This window comes from Lolium rigidum, chromosome 2 (genome assembly GCF_022539505.1).
Source record: "Lolium rigidum isolate FL_2022 chromosome 2, APGP_CSIRO_Lrig_0.1, whole genome shotgun sequence".
Classification (NCBI taxonomy): domain Eukaryota; kingdom Viridiplantae; phylum Streptophyta; class Magnoliopsida; order Poales; family Poaceae; genus Lolium; species Lolium rigidum.
Genome location: NC_061509.1, coordinates 110,782,532 through 110,803,333, shown reverse-complemented (window position 1 = coordinate 110,803,333; position 20,802 = coordinate 110,782,532). Strand labels below are relative to the sequence as shown.

General features: G+C 47.7%; 1 protein-coding gene and 2 long non-coding RNA genes across 5 annotated transcripts; all 3 read right to left on the bottom strand.

Moving 5' to 3' along the window:
• Nucleotides 1–7,997: 7,997 nt before the first annotated feature.
• Nucleotides 7,998–9,316, bottom strand: LOC124687094. Its single transcript, XR_006998087.1, has 4 exons — nucleotides 9,035–9,316; nucleotides 8,691–8,932; nucleotides 8,526–8,599; nucleotides 7,998–8,047 (listed from the first exon to the last, which is right to left on the bottom strand). It is a non-coding gene; the product is annotated as an uncharacterized LOC124687094 (long non-coding RNA).
• A 719-nt stretch (nucleotides 9,317–10,035) lies between these two features.
• Nucleotides 10,036–12,366, bottom strand: LOC124692227. Of its 3 annotated transcripts, XM_047225545.1 has the most exons (5): nucleotides 12,280–12,366; nucleotides 12,063–12,233; nucleotides 10,924–11,137; nucleotides 10,766–10,842; nucleotides 10,036–10,380 (listed from the first exon to the last, which is right to left on the bottom strand). In XM_047225545.1, exons 2-5 carry the CDS (start codon nucleotides 12,163–12,165, stop codon nucleotides 10,286–10,288), a joined length of 489 nt encoding a protein of 162 aa, XP_047081501.1. In that variant the 5' UTR covers nucleotides 12,166–12,233; nucleotides 12,280–12,366; the 3' UTR covers nucleotides 10,036–10,285. The 3 variants fall into 3 exon arrangements, with proteins under 3 accessions (XP_047081501.1, XP_047081502.1, XP_047081503.1); XM_047225546.1 differs by lacking the exon at nucleotides 12,280–12,366 and having other exon boundaries at nucleotides 10,036–10,357; nucleotides 10,803–10,842; nucleotides 12,063–12,266; XM_047225547.1 differs by lacking the exon at nucleotides 12,280–12,366 and having other exon boundaries at nucleotides 10,803–10,842; nucleotides 12,063–12,262.
• Nucleotides 12,367–19,498: 7,132 nt separating this feature from the next.
• Nucleotides 19,499–20,301, bottom strand: LOC124687093. Its single transcript, XR_006998086.1, has 3 exons — nucleotides 20,192–20,301; nucleotides 20,027–20,100; nucleotides 19,499–19,548 (listed from the first exon to the last, which is right to left on the bottom strand). It is a non-coding gene; the product is annotated as an uncharacterized LOC124687093 (long non-coding RNA).
• Between the last annotated feature and the right edge of the window lie 501 nt (nucleotides 20,302–20,802).

Below are 20,802 nucleotides of genomic sequence, written 5' to 3'. Positions count from 1 at the left end.
ATTATCTTTGTTATCGTTTACCTACTCGAGGGCGAGTAGGAACTAAGCTTGGGGATGCTTGATACGTCTCAAACGTATCTATAATTTCTTATGTTCCATGCTACTTTTATGATGATACTCACATGTTTTATACACATTATATGTCATATTTATGCATTTTCCGGCACTAACCTATTGACGAGATGCCGAAGAGCCGCATTCTTGTTTTCTGCTGTTTTTTGTTTCAGAAATCCTAGTAAGGAAATATTCTCGGAATTGGACGAAATCAACGCCCAGGGTCCTATTTTTGCACGAAGCTTCCGGAAGACCGGAGAGGAAACGAAGTGGGGCCACGAGGAGGCGACACGCAAGGGCGGCGCGGCCTGGACCCTGGCCGCGCGGCCCTGTTGTGTGGGCCCCTCGTGATGCCCCTTGACCTGCCCTTCCGCCTACTTAAAGTCTTCGTCGCGAAACCCCCAGTACCGAGAGCCACGATACGGAAAACCTTCCAGAGACGCCGCCGCCGCCAATCCCATCTCGGGGGGATTCGAGAGATCGCCTCCGGCACCTCGCCGGAGAGGGGAATCATCTCCCGGAGGTCTCTTCATCGCCATGATTGCCTCCGGATCGATCCGTGAGTAGTCCACCCCTGGACTATGGGTCCATAGCGAGTAGCTAGATGGTTGTCTTCTCCTCATTGTGCTATCATGTTAGATCTTGTGAGCTGCCTATCATGATCAAGATCATCTATTTGTAATGCTACATGTTGTGTTTGTTGGGATCCGATGAATATTGAATACTATGTCAAGTTGATTATCAATCTATCATATATGTTATTTATGTTCTTGCATGCTCTCCGTTGCTAGTAGAGGCTCGGCCAAGTTGATACTTGTGACTCCAAGAGGGAGTATTTATGCTCGATAGTGGGTTCATGCCTCCATTAAATGCGGGACGGTGACGGAAAGTTCTAAGGTTGTGGATGTGCTTGTTGCCACTAGGGATAAAACATCAATGCTTTGTCTAAGGATATTTGTGTTGATTACATTACGCACCATACTTAATGCAATTGTCTCGTTGTTTACAACTTAATACTTGGAGGGTTCGGATGATAACCTCGAAAGTGGACTTTTTAGGCATAGATGCATGCTGGATAGCGGTCTATGTACTTTGTCGTAATACCCTGATTGAATCTCATAGTACTCATCATGATATATGTATGTGCATTGTTATGCCTTCTTTATTTGTCAATTGCCCAACCGTAATTTGTTCACCCAACATCTGCTTATCTTATGGGAGAGACACCACTAGTGATCCGTGGACCCCGGTCCTATTCTTTACATCTGAAATACAATCTACGCAATTGTTCTTTACTTGTTCTTCGCAAACAATCATCATCTTCCACACAATACGTTTAATCCTTTGTTTACGAGCAAGCCGGTGAGATTGACAACCTCACTATTACGTTGGGGCAAAGTTCACGTGATTGTGTTGTGCGGGTTCCACGTTGGCGCCGGAATCCACGGTGTTGCGCCGCACTACACTCCGTCACCAACAACCTTCAACGTGCTTCTTGACTCCTACTGGTTCGATAAACCTTGGTTTCTTACTGAGGGAAACTTGCTGCTGTACGCATCACACCTTCCACTTGGGGTTCCCAACGGGCATGTGCTTTACGCGTCATCAACTGTTAACATGCTGTAATAACTAGTTGGGCCGAAATTTGTAAAGTGGCCTTCTTTGGCTAGGTTTTTTTGTATATCCTAAATGGGCCGCCATAACCCATAAGAGTGTAAACGAATTGGCCTGCCATTGTCCTGTGGGCAATAATCAATTTTTATTGACGCCGGATGACTGGGCCTACTATATGGGCCTTACTTTCTGTACGATTGGGCTACTATTCATGGGATGCACTAAGTCATAATGGGTCGTACGTGATCACTGAGCAAAGGCCCAACGCAAGGGAAGTACAACATGGGTTGTAATTTCTGCATAATGGGCCAAACTAGATAGTGCAAACAGCCCAAACCCACTACCACGTGTCTGTTTTAGATTGGCCAACGTGTCTACATCAAATCAAAACGTGGCATGAGTGGTGATTCGACACATGTCGCGCTAAAACATGGCATACATAGGCAGTACGTCTCTTTGCCTAATTGGATACGTGTCGGTTGCTTATTGGTCGGCATGGAAAGTACAAAGTTGCCACGTGTCCTTCTGTAATTGGCAAACTGCTGCCGAAAAATTTGTCCCATATGGCAAATAGAAATTGTCCACGTGTTTGATGACATCACGCGACAAGACTGACACCTTAATCATTGGCCCGAAAACATAATCATTGGTCTGACACAACCGACATCATGGTCTCCGCCAGGGGGTACCACCCCCATGACGGATATCCACTGTCACGACTATGCGGGTTGGCTGGGTTTTGGGCTTTGGTAGGTCGTCATGAATACATGACGGGATTTTATAATCGTCCGCCTGGTCATCTGTGACGCGAGATCAGCCACGGTCTGCGAAACCGTCAGAAAGACGTGTCCATGATGGATTTTGGCCATTCGTTGATAAACTAAAATCGTTATAGACTAGCGAATTGTTACTAGTGTGAATGTCATAGTAATCATCTTGTCATGTATGGTCTCTATTCTGTCAATTGCCTAGCTGTAACTTGTTTACCCTGCATGTTATTTATCTTTATGGAGAGACACCTCTAATGAACTGTGGACCCCGGTCCTTTCTTTTACATTGATATATCCATCTACTGCAAGCACTGTTCTCTTTATTTCAATGCAAACAAACATTTTTTCCACACTATACGTTTAATCCTTTGTTTTCAGCAAAACCTATGAGATAGACAATATCACTATAAGTTGGGGCAAAATATTTTGGTTGTGTTGTGTGCAGGTTCCACGTTGTTGCTGACACCGGTAGTGCGTCCTGCCATAGTCAGCTAGCAACACCTTCAAAAGTGATTTCTCGCTTCTACTGGTCGATTAAACCTTGGTTTCTTACTGAGGGAAAAATTGCTACTATGCTCATCATACCTTCCTCTTGGAGTTTCCCAACTGTGTGCTCTGCACAACATCGGTCGATAAGGATGAGCCACCTTTCTCCTGGATGCGACCGAAGGAGGGTTTGGGTGGAGCCATCGGAGCAGCAGGAGTTGTGGGGACGGTGAGATATGTGGGGAGTTGATGCATATCTGACCAGTGGAAGAAGATTGTATCCGTATTCAATGGAGGGAACAACCGACCCTCTAGAGAAGGCGGTTCTTGTAGGTGAGGCATGCTAGAGCGCAGGACGGTTCCCCTCCTCCCGTACCAGTGGCGGGCGCGGAATTCAATGGGGGCATGGAAGGCATGCGAGTTAGGCCCCTTCATCGCCGACCCTTTGGATATCGTGCCCACTACATGTGCTTGATGTGTGTCATCACATGCTCTCATGGAATAACTCTTGAAGCAGGAAGGCAAGTCGCCTGCCCCCCACCCCCAACACTAGAATATGCGCATAGCTCGGCAACCCGTGCGAATGGAGGAATGAGTCTACCTGGAGGCGTATTCTATGCCAAAGGGAAAAGGAAAATCTGCCAAGTATCTGAAGGGTGCCGGGCCACGCCCAGGGGCTACTGTTGACGTTATGGAAACCGGGGTCCCCCTAGCGTTGGTAGCTGGGGTGGAGGCCGGACCTATCGAGAAAAGGTCCAAGAAGAAGCCGGCGATGAAGAATCTCAAGAGCACCTTCCTGTCCCAAACTCCCCCGCACGCCGCGCCCTAGATGGGTGCACCAGGGAAGATGAGGCACCGGGGACAAACTCTCCACTGGAGGCGCAAGCTTGACACTTGGTTCCGTCTTCCTGGGGACCTGTCGCTGACTAGGGAGGACAGTGCGGTCCACCAGTCAGAGCCCAGTGGCCAGGCGACAGGACGGATTGATGGCGTCTTGTCGCAAGCTGCTGTGCGCTATACCCGCTACGACATCTCTTGATCGTGCGCGCCAAAATTTAACCGTTCACCATGTTTTCACCATTCTTACCTCACGTGTGGAGTCCCCCTTGAGATATAAAAGGAGGATCCGTGTGAGTTAGAGAGTTAGGCTTGTGGGAAGGATGAGAAAAAATCTGTAACGGAGGCGAAGGAAGGGGAGTCTCAGCTCCTCGTGTACATTGATCAAGCTTAAGGAGACCAGACATGCATGATGTAGGGGTTTCGCATCTTGCACCCTAAACCTAGGTAAAAAGCTTGTGTTTGTGTGTTGTGCTTGATCAACGTTATTGAGCCTAGTGCCCATCTACCGAACAAAAAAAGGGGTGCAATCCCTTGGTCTCCTCCGTCTTGTGGGCGCGACACGCTCCTGCCAAAGAAGACCACGTCCTAACGACTCGGCTTGAGAACCTCTCACATGGTGCCTAAGCCCTCCCCAAATGATTTAGCCATGACATCCTCCTCTCACAAGATATGAGAGATGCCTAGGGGCTGATACGTCTCAAACGTATCTATAATTTCTTATGTTCCATGCTAGTTTCATGACAATACTCACATATTTTATATACACTTTATATCATTTTGATGCATTTTCCGGTACTAACCTATTAACAAGATGCCGAAGCGCCAGTTCCTGTTTTCTGCTGTTTTTGGTTTTAGAAATCCTACACAGGAAATATTCTCGGAATTGGACGAAACAAAAGCCCACGGTCTTATTTTCCACGGAGCCTTCCAGAACACCGAAGAGGAGACGGAGAGGGGCTACGAGGCGGCCACACCATAGGGGGGGCGCGGCCCCACCCCTGGCCGTGCCGCCTTATGGGGTGGGCCCCTCGAGCGTCCCCCGACTCTGCCCTTCGCCTATAAAATCCTTCCGTCGCGAAAACCCTAGTACCGAGAGCCATGATACGAGAAAAGTTACTGAGACGCCGCCGCCGTCAACCCCATATCGGGGGGTTCTGAAGATCGCCTCCGGCACCCTACCGGAGAGGGGAATCATCACCGGAGGGCTCTACATCACCATGCCCGCCTCCGGACTGATGCGTGAGTAGTTCATCCTTGTACTATGGGTCCATAGCAGTAGCTAGATGGTTGTCTTCTCCTCTTGTGCTATCATGTTTAGATCTTGTGAGCTGCCTATCATGATCAAGATCATCTAGTTGTAATGCTACATGTTGTGTTTGTTGGGATCCGATGAATATGGAATACTATGTCAAGTTGATTATCGATCTATCATATATGTGTTGTTTATGATCTTGCATGCTCTCCGTTGCTAGTAGATGCTCTGGCCAAGTTGATACTTGTAACTCCAAGAGGGAGTATTTATGCTAGATAGTGGGTTCATGCCTCCATTGAATCTGGGACAGTGACAGAAAGTTCTAAGGTTGTGGATGTGTTGTTGCCACTAGGGAGAAAACATCAATGCTTTTGACATAGGCATCCCAAATGGGCTTGCCAAAGATAGTACCCGGGGTTTAACGAAGGCCCACTACCCGAAGAATAAGAAGGTTCGAGAGCCCAAGATATATTAAGGAAAGTAGAATTGTAATAGGAAGTGTTGTTTGTAAATACGGCGGGATGAGTTAGAAACCGTCCCGGACTCCGTAACTTGTACAAAACGAAACCCTCGGCTCCACCTCTTATATAAAGGGGAGTCGAGGGACGAGGAGATCATCGAATCATTGTCTGCAAACCCTAGTTTCCATAATCGTCGAGCACTTTTCGGCTGAAACCTTCGAGATCTACTTGCCCTCTACTTCTAACTAAACCCTAGCCTACAATCCATAGGCATTGACAAGTTAATACCTTGTCAATTGGCGCCGTCTGTGGGAATTAGAGGCGTAAGGATCTGATCTCGATGGCACGTTCAAGATCTTCGACATCGTCAATCGGAAGCAACACTATGGATTGAGGTAAACAGATCGCTCGCTGGTCTTGTTGATTTTGTTCCTCACCCACCCTCCCGTTTGGATGCATATGCGTATCTGGCGGAGCCCTTGGAGATGACGTTCGGAAGGTTTCACTTTCGCGTCGAGAAGGAAGGATCGTATCGTGTCGAAATTCCGATTTCGTCGGGATCGTCGGCGGTCGATTCTGATTTTTCAAGCTATGCATCGTCAACCGAGTCGAAGAAGAAACTTCGGCAACACGTTACGTCGGCATCGAGCAAGAGAGAAACTCGCCAAGATCTTCAGCAACACATCGTTTGAGTCATCTGCGGACTCATATATAAGCGATGGCTCAAGCGATGTCGACAGTTACGACTTCATCGACAAATCTATTGTGACGCCCCAAAACCGGTACCATGCGGATCCCAGCGTTCTCGCCAAAATCCGCACGATATCGATTTTAGGAGACGCACCACCAAGCGCCTCGTACACGCCGAAGCATGCACGCGATGCGGGTGGAATCAATCACGAGCGGTAACATTACAACGGGATTACAATAGAGCCCACAAGAACATAGATATATTACAACAACGACTCCAACGAGTCAAGATACAAATATACAATACAAAGATCCAAATCATACGAGAAGATCAAATACATCCGAGTACGGACAAGATACAAATTTGGACTAAGAGTCTCGAAGATAACCAGATGGCGTCCATAACCCCGCCCGAGCCAAGCCGAAAGGGTAACCTTGCTAACGTCGTCTTCATCGTACCGATCTTCATACCTGCCCGGTTATGTCCCGTAGAAGCGACAATAAGTACGGGTTCGTACTTAACAAGACTTCAAGACGTATAAGCATTCGTCAACCGGTCGTCCTTTGTACTTGAGGCACGCAGGGGACTTAGAGGACGCAAGAGGAACGTCATAGGCAATATGGTGGGGTTAAGCGGCGGCGCGCATGCACTAAAAACCTATAGAGACACTCTACAACGGTCGTCTATCGAGAGAAGGTGAGAGAGCGCATAAACTAACGAGTTCTATACTCGCAAACATAACACGGCCGACGCGTTCCCCTCGCAAGGAGGTACTTACAAGGGCACTCACACGGTTGACAAGTTTTAACCATTTATTATTAAATTTGTGCTAACTTACTACACAAGTTATTATGATTGAAACAACAGGTGTAAGTTGTCTATGGTCGAGTCATACGAGCTCCAAGTCGTCCATAACCGCGGACACGGCTTATCGATAAGATGTACACCCTGCGGGGGTTGCCCAAATGTACCCACACGCACCGCTCGATCCACTTACGACAGGTGAATATCACGGCTCGCACTCTCCTTCACGACAACAATGTCCAGGAAGCCACCTAACCAAGTTGAACCCGTATCGAAGTCCGCCGTATCTCCGAAGCGGACTTAGCTATGTGCGCCGGCGTACTAGGTGGTTTAAACACACATCGGGGCGATAAACCACTTCGCAGCGGCTCCGCGACCTATACGTGCATACCGGAAACAAGGGATACAAGGCACCCGAGGGCTTCCCAAAGTAAATAAGTAACGAGTGGCATGCACGCAAACAACAAATGGTAAAACATTACGAAACTAGTTGTGGCCACTGGACAAAGCTCGTAGATTCCGGCGGTGGTCAGGGGAGACCCATAAGCATACCCACGTGTGGTTAGAGCGCTCGGTCTCGTAACGGATAACAAGAACTCGGGGTCCTAAGATATTAAGGAAACACAAGTGAGCCGCCATAAAACGAGCAATCGACCCACCGATGTCTCCGCTAACAATTATTAATAAGTAACCATGATTCCCTCAACGAGATATAACCATGTAGCATGTGTCATGATTCCCAACATATAACCGATAAGATAGCGGTAACGGTAACGAGATATAATAGTACTAGCATGCACTACGACTCGCAAGGCGGACCCGAAACCAAACAATAGTCGTAGGTGGTTGGTGGAGGCATATAGGTCGCTTGAGGTAACAAGTGGAAGGGACACGTGACAAGAACGCAACTCAAGGATAGCATGAGGGAGAAGGCAAAATAAAATAGGTGAGCGACTTCTGCAGGGGCAGGAGTATAGGGGAAATGCTTGCCTGTTAAAGCTTGCCGAGGGACATCCGGAGAACTTGGCGTATCTCACCACACCACTTCGTGATCCTATCCGGGAAGAAGCAAATGCTGGAACACACAACATATGCAATCTTACCACTACGGATAAAGAACCAGCATGCTCAAGATGATATGCATGACATGGCAAGGATGATGCGGTGCAACTTATCCATATTAATCGGAGTCGGAACCCCGGACAAACAAATTAGGTTAGAGTTGCATATCTACCGTCAAAATTAAGGGTTGATTAGCATAGCAACATGACAGGGGTGAGCTACATCAAAGTTAAATGGAACCGGGACAACATTTATATAATATCCCACATATTCCATATGTTACATATTAGGTGATAATGCAAACTACCACGAAATTTTATGATGCATGGTGCAACAGCAAGCATGGATGGCATATTCATGTTCCTCATATTTTTCTGATCAAAATTCATATATAAAATATTTTATTTCGAGTTACGGTTTGAAAGATATGAATTTTGCAAGATTTGTATTTTTTTGCAAAAACAAAACGGAAGGGACGAGCCAAGCTGGACCTGCATTGTCCTGGGCCTGATATGGCCTGCTGTAGCGTCGGGGCATGAACCAGTGCCAAGGCCCGTTCAAGGATCTGGAGAGAAAAACAGCAAAAAGGTGTGGATTTAATTGGCCAGATGGGAATTCGAACTCAGGCCACAAGGTTCAAGGATCAAGGCTGTTACCACTGGGCTGGTGATGCAGATCTTGTCAAAACTGTGGCACGGGACATCTAGAACCAAGCGGTGCCAGGGACGAGCTTGAACAAAATAGCCATGGCGGGGAGATCCAGTAGCCAAGCAATCCGGCGATTCAAGGCGATTCGGGACGGGGAACTTGGCGTCGGGGATGCGCCAGAACACAAGGAACCTGATGGCGGTGGTGTGGAGTCCAGGGGGTCACCGGAGCATCACCGGCGGTGAGGTTCCTGCGGAGAAGGAGGCCGGCACATGGTGAAGAAGGGGAAACCGGAAGCAAAGGGGGAGGGAAGGAGGTGCAGGGGATGCGCCGCAACGCGCTGAGGCTCAACCTGGGCTCAGGTCGGGCAGACGACGACGATGGCTGCCGGAATTCGGAGAATTGGCCGCCGGAGTTGAAGAAGAAACGGCGAAATCGACAGCGATTGGGGGCGTCCGAGCTCAATTCCTTGCACGGGGATGAAGAGGACGACGAGGCGGATCTTCTGGTGCCCTCGGTACGGCGGGGGGTGGTCTGCAGCGGCGGCGCCATGGTGGGTGGAGGAGGTACTGTGGGGTTTCTCCCTCTCGTTTGCTTGCAGAGAAAGAAGAGAAAGGTGAGTTGGAGAAGACTTGGGCGAGGAGGAACCAGAGATGCGGTCCAGAGAGGATAAGGAGAGGGGAGGGTCAGGATGTAAATGGCTCATCCGCTGGAAAAAACGGAGACGCCGCTTCGGCCGTATACGCGATTAGCTGGTTTGGTGGCAGCCGCTAATTATTTCTAGCGGTTTCTGCGGCTTTGTGGCGCCGCTCCGGCCGCACATGTCTGTCGCCTGTGGCTTGATGCCTTATTCTCTGATGTGATGCCACATGGGACCGAGCAATCTGTCCAGTTCCACTGCAGGGAATTAAGCAGCACTGTCAACGTTAGTTGTTTCCAACGATTCGATCATTTTGGGTTGATTGCACATCGTCTAGTGCTTTTGGACTGCGTTAATCTTCTTTAGCTTTAGCTGGAGTAAGGTATGTGCCAACCTGTTGTTAAAATAGCTACATAATAATACTAATAAGTTAAGAGGATTTCCTTTACAAAAAAAAAGCTAAAAGGATTCACCGAATCACTCCAACGTCTGTACTAATAGGAACAAGAGTACCACTTCACTGTCTAGATGAACTGTAAAGAGGCCAGATTAATAGGAACAAGAGTAACTCATCGAAGACTGCAGCAGATTAATAGGAACAAGAGCAAACTGTATATCTGCAGTGACATGTACCCTGCAGCAATAATCAAGAAACCTGAATATAGATAAATAGTAGCATTCTGAATCTCGTTAACGGCACACCAACATACAGGTTTCAGTAAAACACAACATGCAAGGCACACCAACATACAGGTTTCAGTAAAACACAACATGCAATCCACCAAAAGATACATATCAAAAGAGAAAAGAGGCAGGCATATCGATACATGGCATTGCTGCAGCCAAAATAAAAGAGAGCATCCAGTAGAGAAAACCTCTAGAAACAACACAAACTATGAGCATTTCAAGTGTGAAGTAACAGCAACAGAAAATTAGGATGTGCCATAATTCCCAAAAGATGCATCAATCTGGCATGAAGACACTGGGTCGAGCTGGCACAACGAAGTAGACAAGTAGATGCATGCTCACCCACATCTGCAAGGAATCACCGACATTTGCTGAAAAAGGGAACACTGAGGTCACCATGGTTTAACATCAGGATGTAAAATTAATTTGGATATTACACACCAGTACACCACAATAAGAAAATGATATACTTGAAGCATCACAAATAACCAGTGTTCCGAACCAAAAGTAAGTTTTTGCAGAACCTACTTTACTTCAGCTACAAAGCTCTACAAGGCCTGACCATAAGTAAAAATGACACACATTTGCCTGACCAAAAGAAACATGACATGTTTGATAACTTAGATCAAATAAAGATAAACTGAGCAGCAGAGAACATATCAAGTACACCTTCTATCTCTGAATGAAAACATGGCAAAAACAACTGCATACAAAGTAAGAATACAGTATGCAAACAGAGAGTGTGAAAGACATTACAGTACAGAGCTTTTATAAATAAAATCCAGTGTCGTACCTCCTCTTGTCTCTGCTTCCTCTCCTCTTTCTTTCTCAATCTGCACTCAAATAAGTGCAATCAAAATTTATGGGAATAGAACATAAACAACGAAACGAGAAGATAGAGATGAGAGGCTCACTTTCGCTGCTCATCAAGGGCATCCCAAACCTGCTGGTCCTCATTGATGGTTTCCCACTTTAGCCTCTGCTTGTAAACATCATCCATGGGATCCAATTCTTCGAGCTCAACCGGCTTCATGGATGGGCCAGCCATTTCTTCGAGGTGAACCGGCTTCATGGATGAGCCAGCCAATTCTTCAAGCTGAATCGGCTTCATGGATGGGCCAGCCATCCCTACGTAGTCAAGAACACATATAATTAGAAACATAGCCAGCATTTCTATTTCACTCAATTAGAGAACATATTTACTTTATTGGCCATTTGTTGCACTTTCAATAAACTAAATTGAGCTAGACTAAAACTGCAAAAAGAGCCCCGCTAAATCTTACTTTTCATGGTAAGATAGTTGCATGATGTTGTGAAATTAAGTAGTGAAATAACTTTCTGAATGTAGTGAATGCATCTTATCCAGTGTCCCCCTCCCCTGTGGGTGAACTAGGAGTAAAGTAACAATTATGCAAAGCAAATAAATATACCTGACTAAATGGAGGCCCTGTGCAATGTGTAATATGAGGCCCTAGTCATACCCATTTTTAATGAACCAGAGAGTTTTATGTAGAAAAGTGGGTACAGTATTTTTTACCAATGAACTCATCTTTCTAAATGTACATGTTAGAGCTTGTAATCAACGAGTATCTCCTAGTTGAGATGTCACATCCTTTTGGTATTGTACATTCAAATAGAAAACATTGTAGAAAAGCATAACACCACTTTCTTTAAAAATAACAGCACCCGGAGGCCTAAATCTGACTGAACACACACGGAGATTAAAAGAGATGGGACGAGCTGGGTACTGAGCTAGTACTTTGCCAACAATCAGTGACCAATTATAGAGAAAATCTATCAATATCTACAGCACTGAATCGGGTTCGTTAGATGCATCATAGAATATATTTGGTCAGTCTAGAATCGTTGTATACGCATACACTGACTACTGCAACGTAGAAATTCGAGCAGCTCGTGAATCTGCATCCAATCAACGAGATGGAACGTGGAAAAAACGCAATTCGCAATCAAACCTCGAAAATCCTTCCACTAGGCTAGAGCTTTCCAAGAGGAGGGGAGGGGAACCAGAGAGTCAAGAGGAGAGGTTCCTCACCGTCAACCACGGATTCGCTCCCGCCGCTGTGCGGCCCTGCTAATGCCGGAGCGGCCACGGTCGCAGTGGAGGGCACGGGGAAGGTAGGCTCCGCCAGATCCATCTGCTGCGGAGGAGGAGGACCTAGGACATGTCGACGCGGAGGAGGTGGTCGGGGGCGGCGCGGAGGAGATGCGGGGGAGGTGGTCGGGGGCGGCGCGGAGGATACGCGGAGGAGGCGGCGGCGAGTGGCGGCGAGGAGGACGAGCCCCTCAGGCCTCAGTCTGCGGCTCCGCGTGTGACTGCGCGAGGATGAAAGTTAACACAGCCGCTGGGAATCGTGGGCTTTGTGGTTTTGTCCACCAACGCCATATAAATTTCGTGGTGGGCCGCTTGCGCCATTTGGGCTAAATTTCGCGGGCGGCGTATGTGGGATCGCGAAACGCCGCTGCCACTTACATCCTGAGGGGAGGGGCAGGTGGAGGCCAGGCTGGTGGAGGGTGACGTCGAGCAGGGGGGCTCACGAGCTCGGCATGGAGGAAGGATAGCGACAGATGGGGGAGAAGATCTTTTCTCCTCACCGAAGGGGTACGGGCTGCAAAAGAGATGGGCCGAGAGAGAGGAAGAAGAGGAGATGGGCCGCCGGTGGAGAGGGAAGGGAGAGATGAAAAATGGGCCAAGGAAGAGAGGAAAAAGAAAGGATGGGCCGGGGAAAGAAGGTGGCCTGGATTAGAGGGTTAGGGTTTTTAAAACTTTCCTTTTCTCTCTTATTTTCAAACTGTTTTACAAATTGATTTGAAAACAAACCCAACAAGGGTTTGAATTTGAAAACAAAGATGGAGAGAGAGAAAGGTTTTATTATATCACCCATATGAGAAAGAAATAAAATAATTTAGAGTTTATAAAATAATTTTATTTAGTTAAAACATGGATGATATGATGCATGATGCATGATGATGCATAAAATAAAAAGAACAAGCAATTCTAATATGGGTTCTACCCCGGGTCGTTACAATCGACACCACTAACAAGGAACCTCGCCCCGAGGTTCCACGTCAACCTAAGGGGGAGTTGGTTAAACTATCGGATCTTTTTGTACCATGTTGACAAACACCCGACCACGGCGTGGAACCTTCTTCTGGCGAAGTGTTGATCTTCTCGACACCACTAACAAGGATTGTTGCTCCATGTTGTTCGGCGACACCACTAACAAGATGTTGTTGTCCCGTCGGTGATGATGCACTTCCGTCGAGATCCTCCAAAGATCGGACCTATGAGGTGAGGGGCAAAGATCGTCCAACCCGCGTAGAGACCTAAGACTCAGAAACACAGATAAGAGATAAGACTCAAAACTCGCAAAGATAAGAGGAGAAAGAATAGGGGTAAGGAGAAAAATCGAGCTAATCAGATCTATCCAACGAATTTTAGAAAATAGTTTGGACTCTCTAAACTCAACGACCGTTGGCAAGGTTATCCTAAAGGCTGGACTAGTGGGGTACCGTCAACCTGATGCTCTGATACCAACTTGTGACGCCCCAAAACCGGTACCATGCGGATCCCAGCGTTCTCGCCAAAATCCGCACGATATCGATTTTAGGAGACGCACCACCAAGCGCCTCGTACACGCCGAAGCATGCACGCGATGCGGGTGGAATCAATCACGAGCGGTAACATTACAACAGGATTACAATAGAGCCCACAAGAACATAGATATATTACAACAACGACTCCAACGAGTCAAGATACAAATATACAATACAAAGATCCAAATCATACGGAAGATCAAATACATCCGAGTACGGACAAGATACAAATTTGGACTAAGAGTCCTCGAAGATAACCAATGGCGTCCATAACCCCGCCAGTGCCAAGCCGAAAGGGTAACCTTGCTAACGTCGTCTTCATCGTACCGATCTTCATACCTGCCCGGCTATGTCCCGTAGAAGCAAGCAATAAGTACGGGTTCGTACTTAACAAGACTTCAAGACGTATAAGCATTCGTCAACCGCCGTCCTTTGTACTTGAGGCACGCAGGGACTTAGAGGACGCAAGAGGAACGTCATAGGCAATATGGTGGGGTTAAGCGGCAGCGCGCATGCACTAAAAACCTATAGAGACACTCTACAACGATCGTCTATCGTAGAAGGTGAGAGAGCGCATAAACTAACGAGCTCTATACTCCGCAAACATAACACAGCTCGACGCGTTCCCCTCGCAAGGAGGTACTTACAAGGGCACTCACACGGTTGACAAGTTTTAACCATTTATTATTAAATTTGTGCTAACTTACTACACAAGTTATTATGATTGAAACAACAGGTGTAAGTTGTCTATGGTCGAGTCATACAGCTCCAAGTCGTCCATAACCGCGGACACGGCTTATCGATAAGATGTACACCCTGCAGGGTTGCCCAAATGTACCCACACGCACCGCTCGATCCACTTACGACAGGTGAATATCACGGCTCGCACTCTCCTTCACGACAACAATGTCCGGAAGCCACCTAACCAAGTTGAACCCGTATCGAAGTCCGGCCGTATCTCCGAAGCGGACTTAGCTATGTGCGCCAGCGTACTAGGTGGTTTAAACACACATCGGGGCGATAAACCACTTCGCAGCGGCTCCGCGACCTATACGTGCATACCGTAAACAAGGGATACAAGGCACCCGAGGGCTTCCCAAAGTAAATAAGTAACAGGTCGGCATGCACGCAAACAACAAATGGTAAAACATTACGAAACTAGTTGTGGCCACTGGACAAAGCTGTAGATTCCGGCAGTGGTCAAGGGGAGACCCATAAGCATACCCACGTGTGGTTAGAGCGCTCAGTCTCAGAACAGATAACAAGAACTCGGGGTCCTAAGATATTAAGGAAACACAAGTGAGCCGCCATAAAACGAGCAACTGACCCACCGATGTCTCCGCTAACAATTATTAATAAGTAACCATGATTCCCTCAACAGATATAACCATGTAGCATGTGTCATGATTCCCAACATATAACCGATAAGATAGCGGTAACGGTAACGAGATATAATAGCACTAGCATGCACTACGACTCGCAAGGCAGACCCGAAACCAAACAATAGCCGTAGGTGGTTGGTGGAGGCATATAGGCTGCTTGAGGTAACAAGTGGAAGGGACACGTGACAAGAACGCAACTCAAGGATAGCATGAGGGAGAAGGCAAAATAAAATAGGTGAGCGACTTCGCAGGGGCAGGAGTATAGGGGAAATGCTTGCTCGTTAAAGCTTGCCGAGGGACATCCGGAGAACTTGGCGTATCTCACCACACCACTTCGTGATCCTATCCAGGAAGAAGCAAATGCTGGAACACACAACATATGCAATCTTACCACTACGGATAAAGAACCAGCATGCTCAAGATGATATGCATGACATGGCAGATATGGTGCAATGCAACTTATCCATATTAATCGGAGTTGGAACCTCGGACAAGCAAATTAGGTTAGAGTTGCATATCTACCGTCAAAATTAAGGGTTGATTAGCATAGCAACATGACAGGGGTGAGCTACATCAAAGTTAAATGGAACCGGGACAACATTTATATAATATCCCACATATTCCATATGTTACATATTAGGTGATAATGCAAACTACCACGAAATTTTATGATGCATGGTGCAACAGCAAGCATGGATGGCATATTCATGTTCCTCATATTTTTCTGATCAAAATTCATATATAAAATATTTTATTTCGAGTTACGGTTTGAAAGATATGAATTTTGCAAGATTTGTATTTTTTTGCAAAAACAAAACGGAAGGGACGAGCCAAGCTGGACCTGCATTGTCCTGGGCCTGATATGGCCTGCTGTAGCGTCGGGGCATGAACCAGTGCCAAGGCCCGTTCAAGGATCTGGAGAGAAAAACAGCAAAAAGGTGTGGATTTAATTGGCCAGATGGGAATTCGAACTCAGGCCACAAGGTTCAAGGATCAAGGCTGTTACCACTGGGCTGGTGATGCAGATCTTGTCAAAACTGTGGCACGGGACATCTAGAACCAAGCGGTGCCAGGGACGAGCTTGAACAAAATAGCCATGGCGGGGAGATCCAGTAGCCAAACAATCCGGGGATTCAAGGCGAATCGGGACGTGAAACTTGGCGCCGGGGATGCGCCAGAACACAAGGAACCTGATGGTGGTGGTGTGGAGTCCAGGGGTCACCGGAGCATCACCGGCGGTGAGGTTCCTGCGGAGAAGGAGGCCGGCACATGGTGAAGAAGGGGAAACCGGAAGCAAAGGGGGAGGGAAGGAGGTGCAGGGGATGCGCCGCAACGCGCTGAGGCTCAACCTGGGCTCAGGTCGGGCAGACGACGACGATGGCTGCCGGAATTCGGAGAATTGGCCGCCGGAGTTGAAGAAGAAACGGCGAAATCGACAGCGATTGGGGGCGTCCGAGCTCAATTCCTTGCACGGGGATGAAGAGGACGACGAGGCGGATCTTCTGGTGCCCTCGGTACGGCGGGGGGTGGTCTGCAGCGGCGGCGCCATGGTGGGTGGAGGAGGTACTGTGGGGTTTCTCCCTCTCGTTTGCTTGCAGAGAAAGAAGAGAAAGGTGAGTTGGAGAAGACTTGGGCGAGGAGGAACGAGAGATGCGGTCCAGAGAGGATAAGGAGAGGGGAGGGGCAGGTGGAGGCCAGGCTGGTGGAGGGTGACGTCGAGCAGGGGGGCTCACGAGCTCGGCATGGAGGAAGGATAGCGACAGATGGGGGAGAAGATCTTTTCTCCTCACCGAAGGGGTACGGGCTGCAAAAGAGATGGGCCAGAGAGAGGAAGAAGAGGAGATGGGCCGCCGGTGGAGAGGGAAGGGAGAGATGAAAAATGGGCCAAGGAAGAGAGAGGAAAAAGAAAGGATGGGCCAGGGAAAGAAGGTGGCCTGGATTAGAGGGTTAGGGTTTTTAAAACTTTCCTTTTCTCTCTTATTTTCAAACTGTTTTACAAATTGATTTGAAAACAAACCCAACAAGGGTTTGAATTTGAAAACAAAGATGGAGAGAGAGAAAGGTTTTATTATATCACCCATATGAGAAAGAAATAAAATAATTTAGAGTTTATAAAATAATTTTATTTAGTTAAAACATGGATGATATGATGCATGATGCATGATGATGCATAAAATAAAAAGAACAAGCAATTCTAATATGGGTGCTACCCTGGGTCGTTACAATCGACACCACTAACAAGGAACCTCGCCCCGAGGTTCCACGTCAACCTAAGGGGGAGTTGGTTAAACTATCGGATCTTTTTGTACCATGTTGACAAACACCCGACCACGGCGTGGAACCTTCTTCTGGCGAAGTGTTGATCTTCTCGACACCACTAACAAGGATTGTTGCTCCATGTTGTTCGGCGACACCACTAACAAGATGTTGTTGTCCCGTCGGTGATGATGCACTTCCGTCGAGATCCTCCAAAGATCGGACCTATGAGGTGAGGGGCAAAGATCGTCCAACCCGCGTAGAGACCTAAGACTCAGAAACACAGATAAGAGATAAGACTCAAAACTCGCAAAGATAAGAGGAGAAAGAATAGGGGTAAGGAGAAAAATCAGAGCTAATCAGATCTATCCAACGAATTTTAGAAAATAGTTTGGACTCTCTAAACTCAACGACCGTTGGCAAGGTTATCCTAAAGGCTGGACTAGTGGGGTACCGTCAACCTGATGCTCGATACCAACTTGTGACGCCCCAAAACCGGTACCATGCGGATCCCAGCCGTTCTCGCCAAAATCCGCACGATATCGATTTTAGGAGACGCACCACCAAGCGCCTCGTACACGCCGAAGCATGCACGCGATGCGGGTGGAATCAATCACGAGCGGTAACATTACAACAGGATTACAATAGAGCCCACAAGAACATAGATATATTACAACAACGACTCCAACGAGTCAAGATACAAATATACAATACAAAGATCCAAATCATACAGAAGATCAAATACATCCGAGTACGGACAAGATACAAATTTGGACTAAGAGTCCTGAAGATAACCAGTGGCGTCCATAACCCTGCCCAGGCCAAGCCGAAAGGGTAACCTTGCTAACGTCGTCTTCATCGTACCGATCTTCATACCTGCCCGGTTATGTCCCGTAGAAGCAGCAATAAGTACGGGTTCGTACTTAACAAGACTTCAAGACGTATAAGCATTCGTCAACCAGTCGTCCTTTGTACTTGAGGCACGCAGGGGACTTAGAGGACGCAAGAGGAACGTCATAGGCAATATGGTGGGGTTAAGCGGCAGCGCGCATGCACTAAAAACCTATAGAGACACTCTACAACAGTCGTCTATCAGAGAAGGTGAGAGAGCGCATAAACTAACAGTTCTATACTCTGCAAACATAACACAGCCGACGCGTTCCCCCCTCGCAAGGAGGTACTTACAAGGGCACTCACACGGTTGACAAGTTTTAACCATTTATTATTAAATTTGTGCTAACTTACTACACAAGTTATTATGATTGAAACAACAGGTGTAAGTTGTCTATGGTCGAGTCATACAGCTCCAAGTCGTCCATAACCGCGGACACGGCTTATCGATAAGATGTACACCCTGCAGGGGTTGCCCAAATGTACCCACACGCACCGCTCGATCCACTTACGACAGGTGAATATCACGGCTCGCACTCTCCTTCACGACAACAATGTCCAGGAAGCCACCTAACCAAGTTGAACCCGTATCGAAGTCCGGCCGTATCTCCGAAGCGGACTTAGCTATGTGCGCCAGCGTACTAGGTGGTTTAAACACACATCGGGGCGATAAACCACTTCGCAGCGGCTCCGCGACCTATACGTGCATACCAGAAACAAGGGATACAAGGCACCCAGGGGCTTCCCAAAGTAAATAAGTAACAGGCTGGCATGCACGCAAACAACAAATGGTAAAACATTACGAAACTAGTTGTGGCCACTGGACAAAGCTGTAGATTCCGGCAGTGGTCAAGGGGAGACCCATAAGCATACCCACGTGTGGTTAGAGCGCTCAGTCTCGGAACGAGATAACAAGAACTCGGGTCCTAAGATATTAAGGAAACACAAGTGAGCCGCCATAAAACGAGCAACCGACCCACCGATGTCTCCGCTAACAATTATTAATAAGTAACCATGATTCCCTCAACAGATATAACCATGTAGCATGTGTCATGATTCCCAACATATAACCGATAAGATAGCGGTAACGGTAACGAGATATAATAGCACTAGCATGCACTACGACTCGCAAGGCAGACCCGAAACCAAACAATAGCTGTAGGTGGTTGGTGGAGGCATATAGGCTGCTTGAGGTAACAAGTGGAAGGGACACGTGACAAGAACGCAACTCAAGGATAGCATGAGGGAGAAGGCAAAATAAAATAGGTGAGCGACTTCTGCAGGGGCAGGAGTATAGGGGAAATGCTTGCCTGTTAAAGCTTGCCGAGGGACATCCGGAGAACTTGGCGTATCTCACCACACCACTTCGTGATCCTATCCGGGAAGAAGCAAATGCTGGAACACACAACATATGCAATCTTACCACTACGGATAAAGAACCAGCATGCTCAAGATGATATGCATGACATGGCAAGGATGATGCGGTGCAACTTATCCATATTAATCGGATTCGGAACCCCGGACAAACAAATTAGGTTAGAGTTGCATATCTACCGTCAAAATTAAGGGTTGATTAGCATAGCAACATGACAGGGGTGAGCTACATCAAAGTTAAATGGAACCGGGACAACATTTATATAATATCCCACATATTCCATATGTTACATATTAGGTGATAATGCAAACTACCACGAAATTTTATGATGCATGGTGCAACAGCAAGCATGGATGGCATATTCATGTTCCTCATATTTTTCTGATCAAAATTCATATATAAAATATTTTATTTCGAGTTACGGTTTGAAAGATATGAATTTTGCAAGATTTGTATTTTTTTGCAAAAACAAAACGGAAGGGACGAGCCAAGCTGGACCTGCATTGTCCTGGGCCTGATATGGCCTGCTGTAGCGTCGGGGCATGAACCAGTGCCAAGGCCCGTTCAAGGATCTGGAGAGAAAAACAGCAAAAAGGTGTGGATTTAATTGGCCAGATGGGAATTCGAACTCAGGCCACAAGGTTCAAGGATCAAGGCTGTTACCACTGGGCTGGTGATGCAGATCTTGTCAAAACTGTGGCACGGGACATCTAGAACCAAGCGGTGCCAGGGACGAGCTTGAACAAAATAGCCATGGCGGGGAGATCCAGTAGGCCAAGCAATCCGGCGATTCAAGGCGATTCGGGACGGGGAACTTGGCGTCGGGGATGCGCCAGAACACAAGGAACCCGATGGCGGTGGTGTGGAGTCCAGGGGGTCACCGGAGCATCACCGGCGGTGAGGTTCCTGCGGAGAAGGAGGCCGGCACATGGTGAAGAAGGGGAAACCGGAAGCAAAGGGGGAGGGAAGGAGGTGCAGGGGATGCGCCGCAACGCGCTGAGGCTCAACCTGGGCTCAGGTCGGGCGAGACGACGACGATGGCTGCCGGAATTCGGAGAATTGGCCGCCGGAGTTGAAGAAGAAACGGCGAAATCGACAGCGATTGGGGGCGTCCGAGCTCAATTCCTTGCACGGGGATGAAGAGGACGACGAGGCGGATCTTCTGGTGCCCTCGGTACGGCGGGGGGTGGTCTGCAGCCGGCGGCGCCATGGTGGGTGGAGGAGGTACCGTGGGGTTTCTCCCTCTCTCGTTTGCTTGCAGAGAAAGAAGAAAA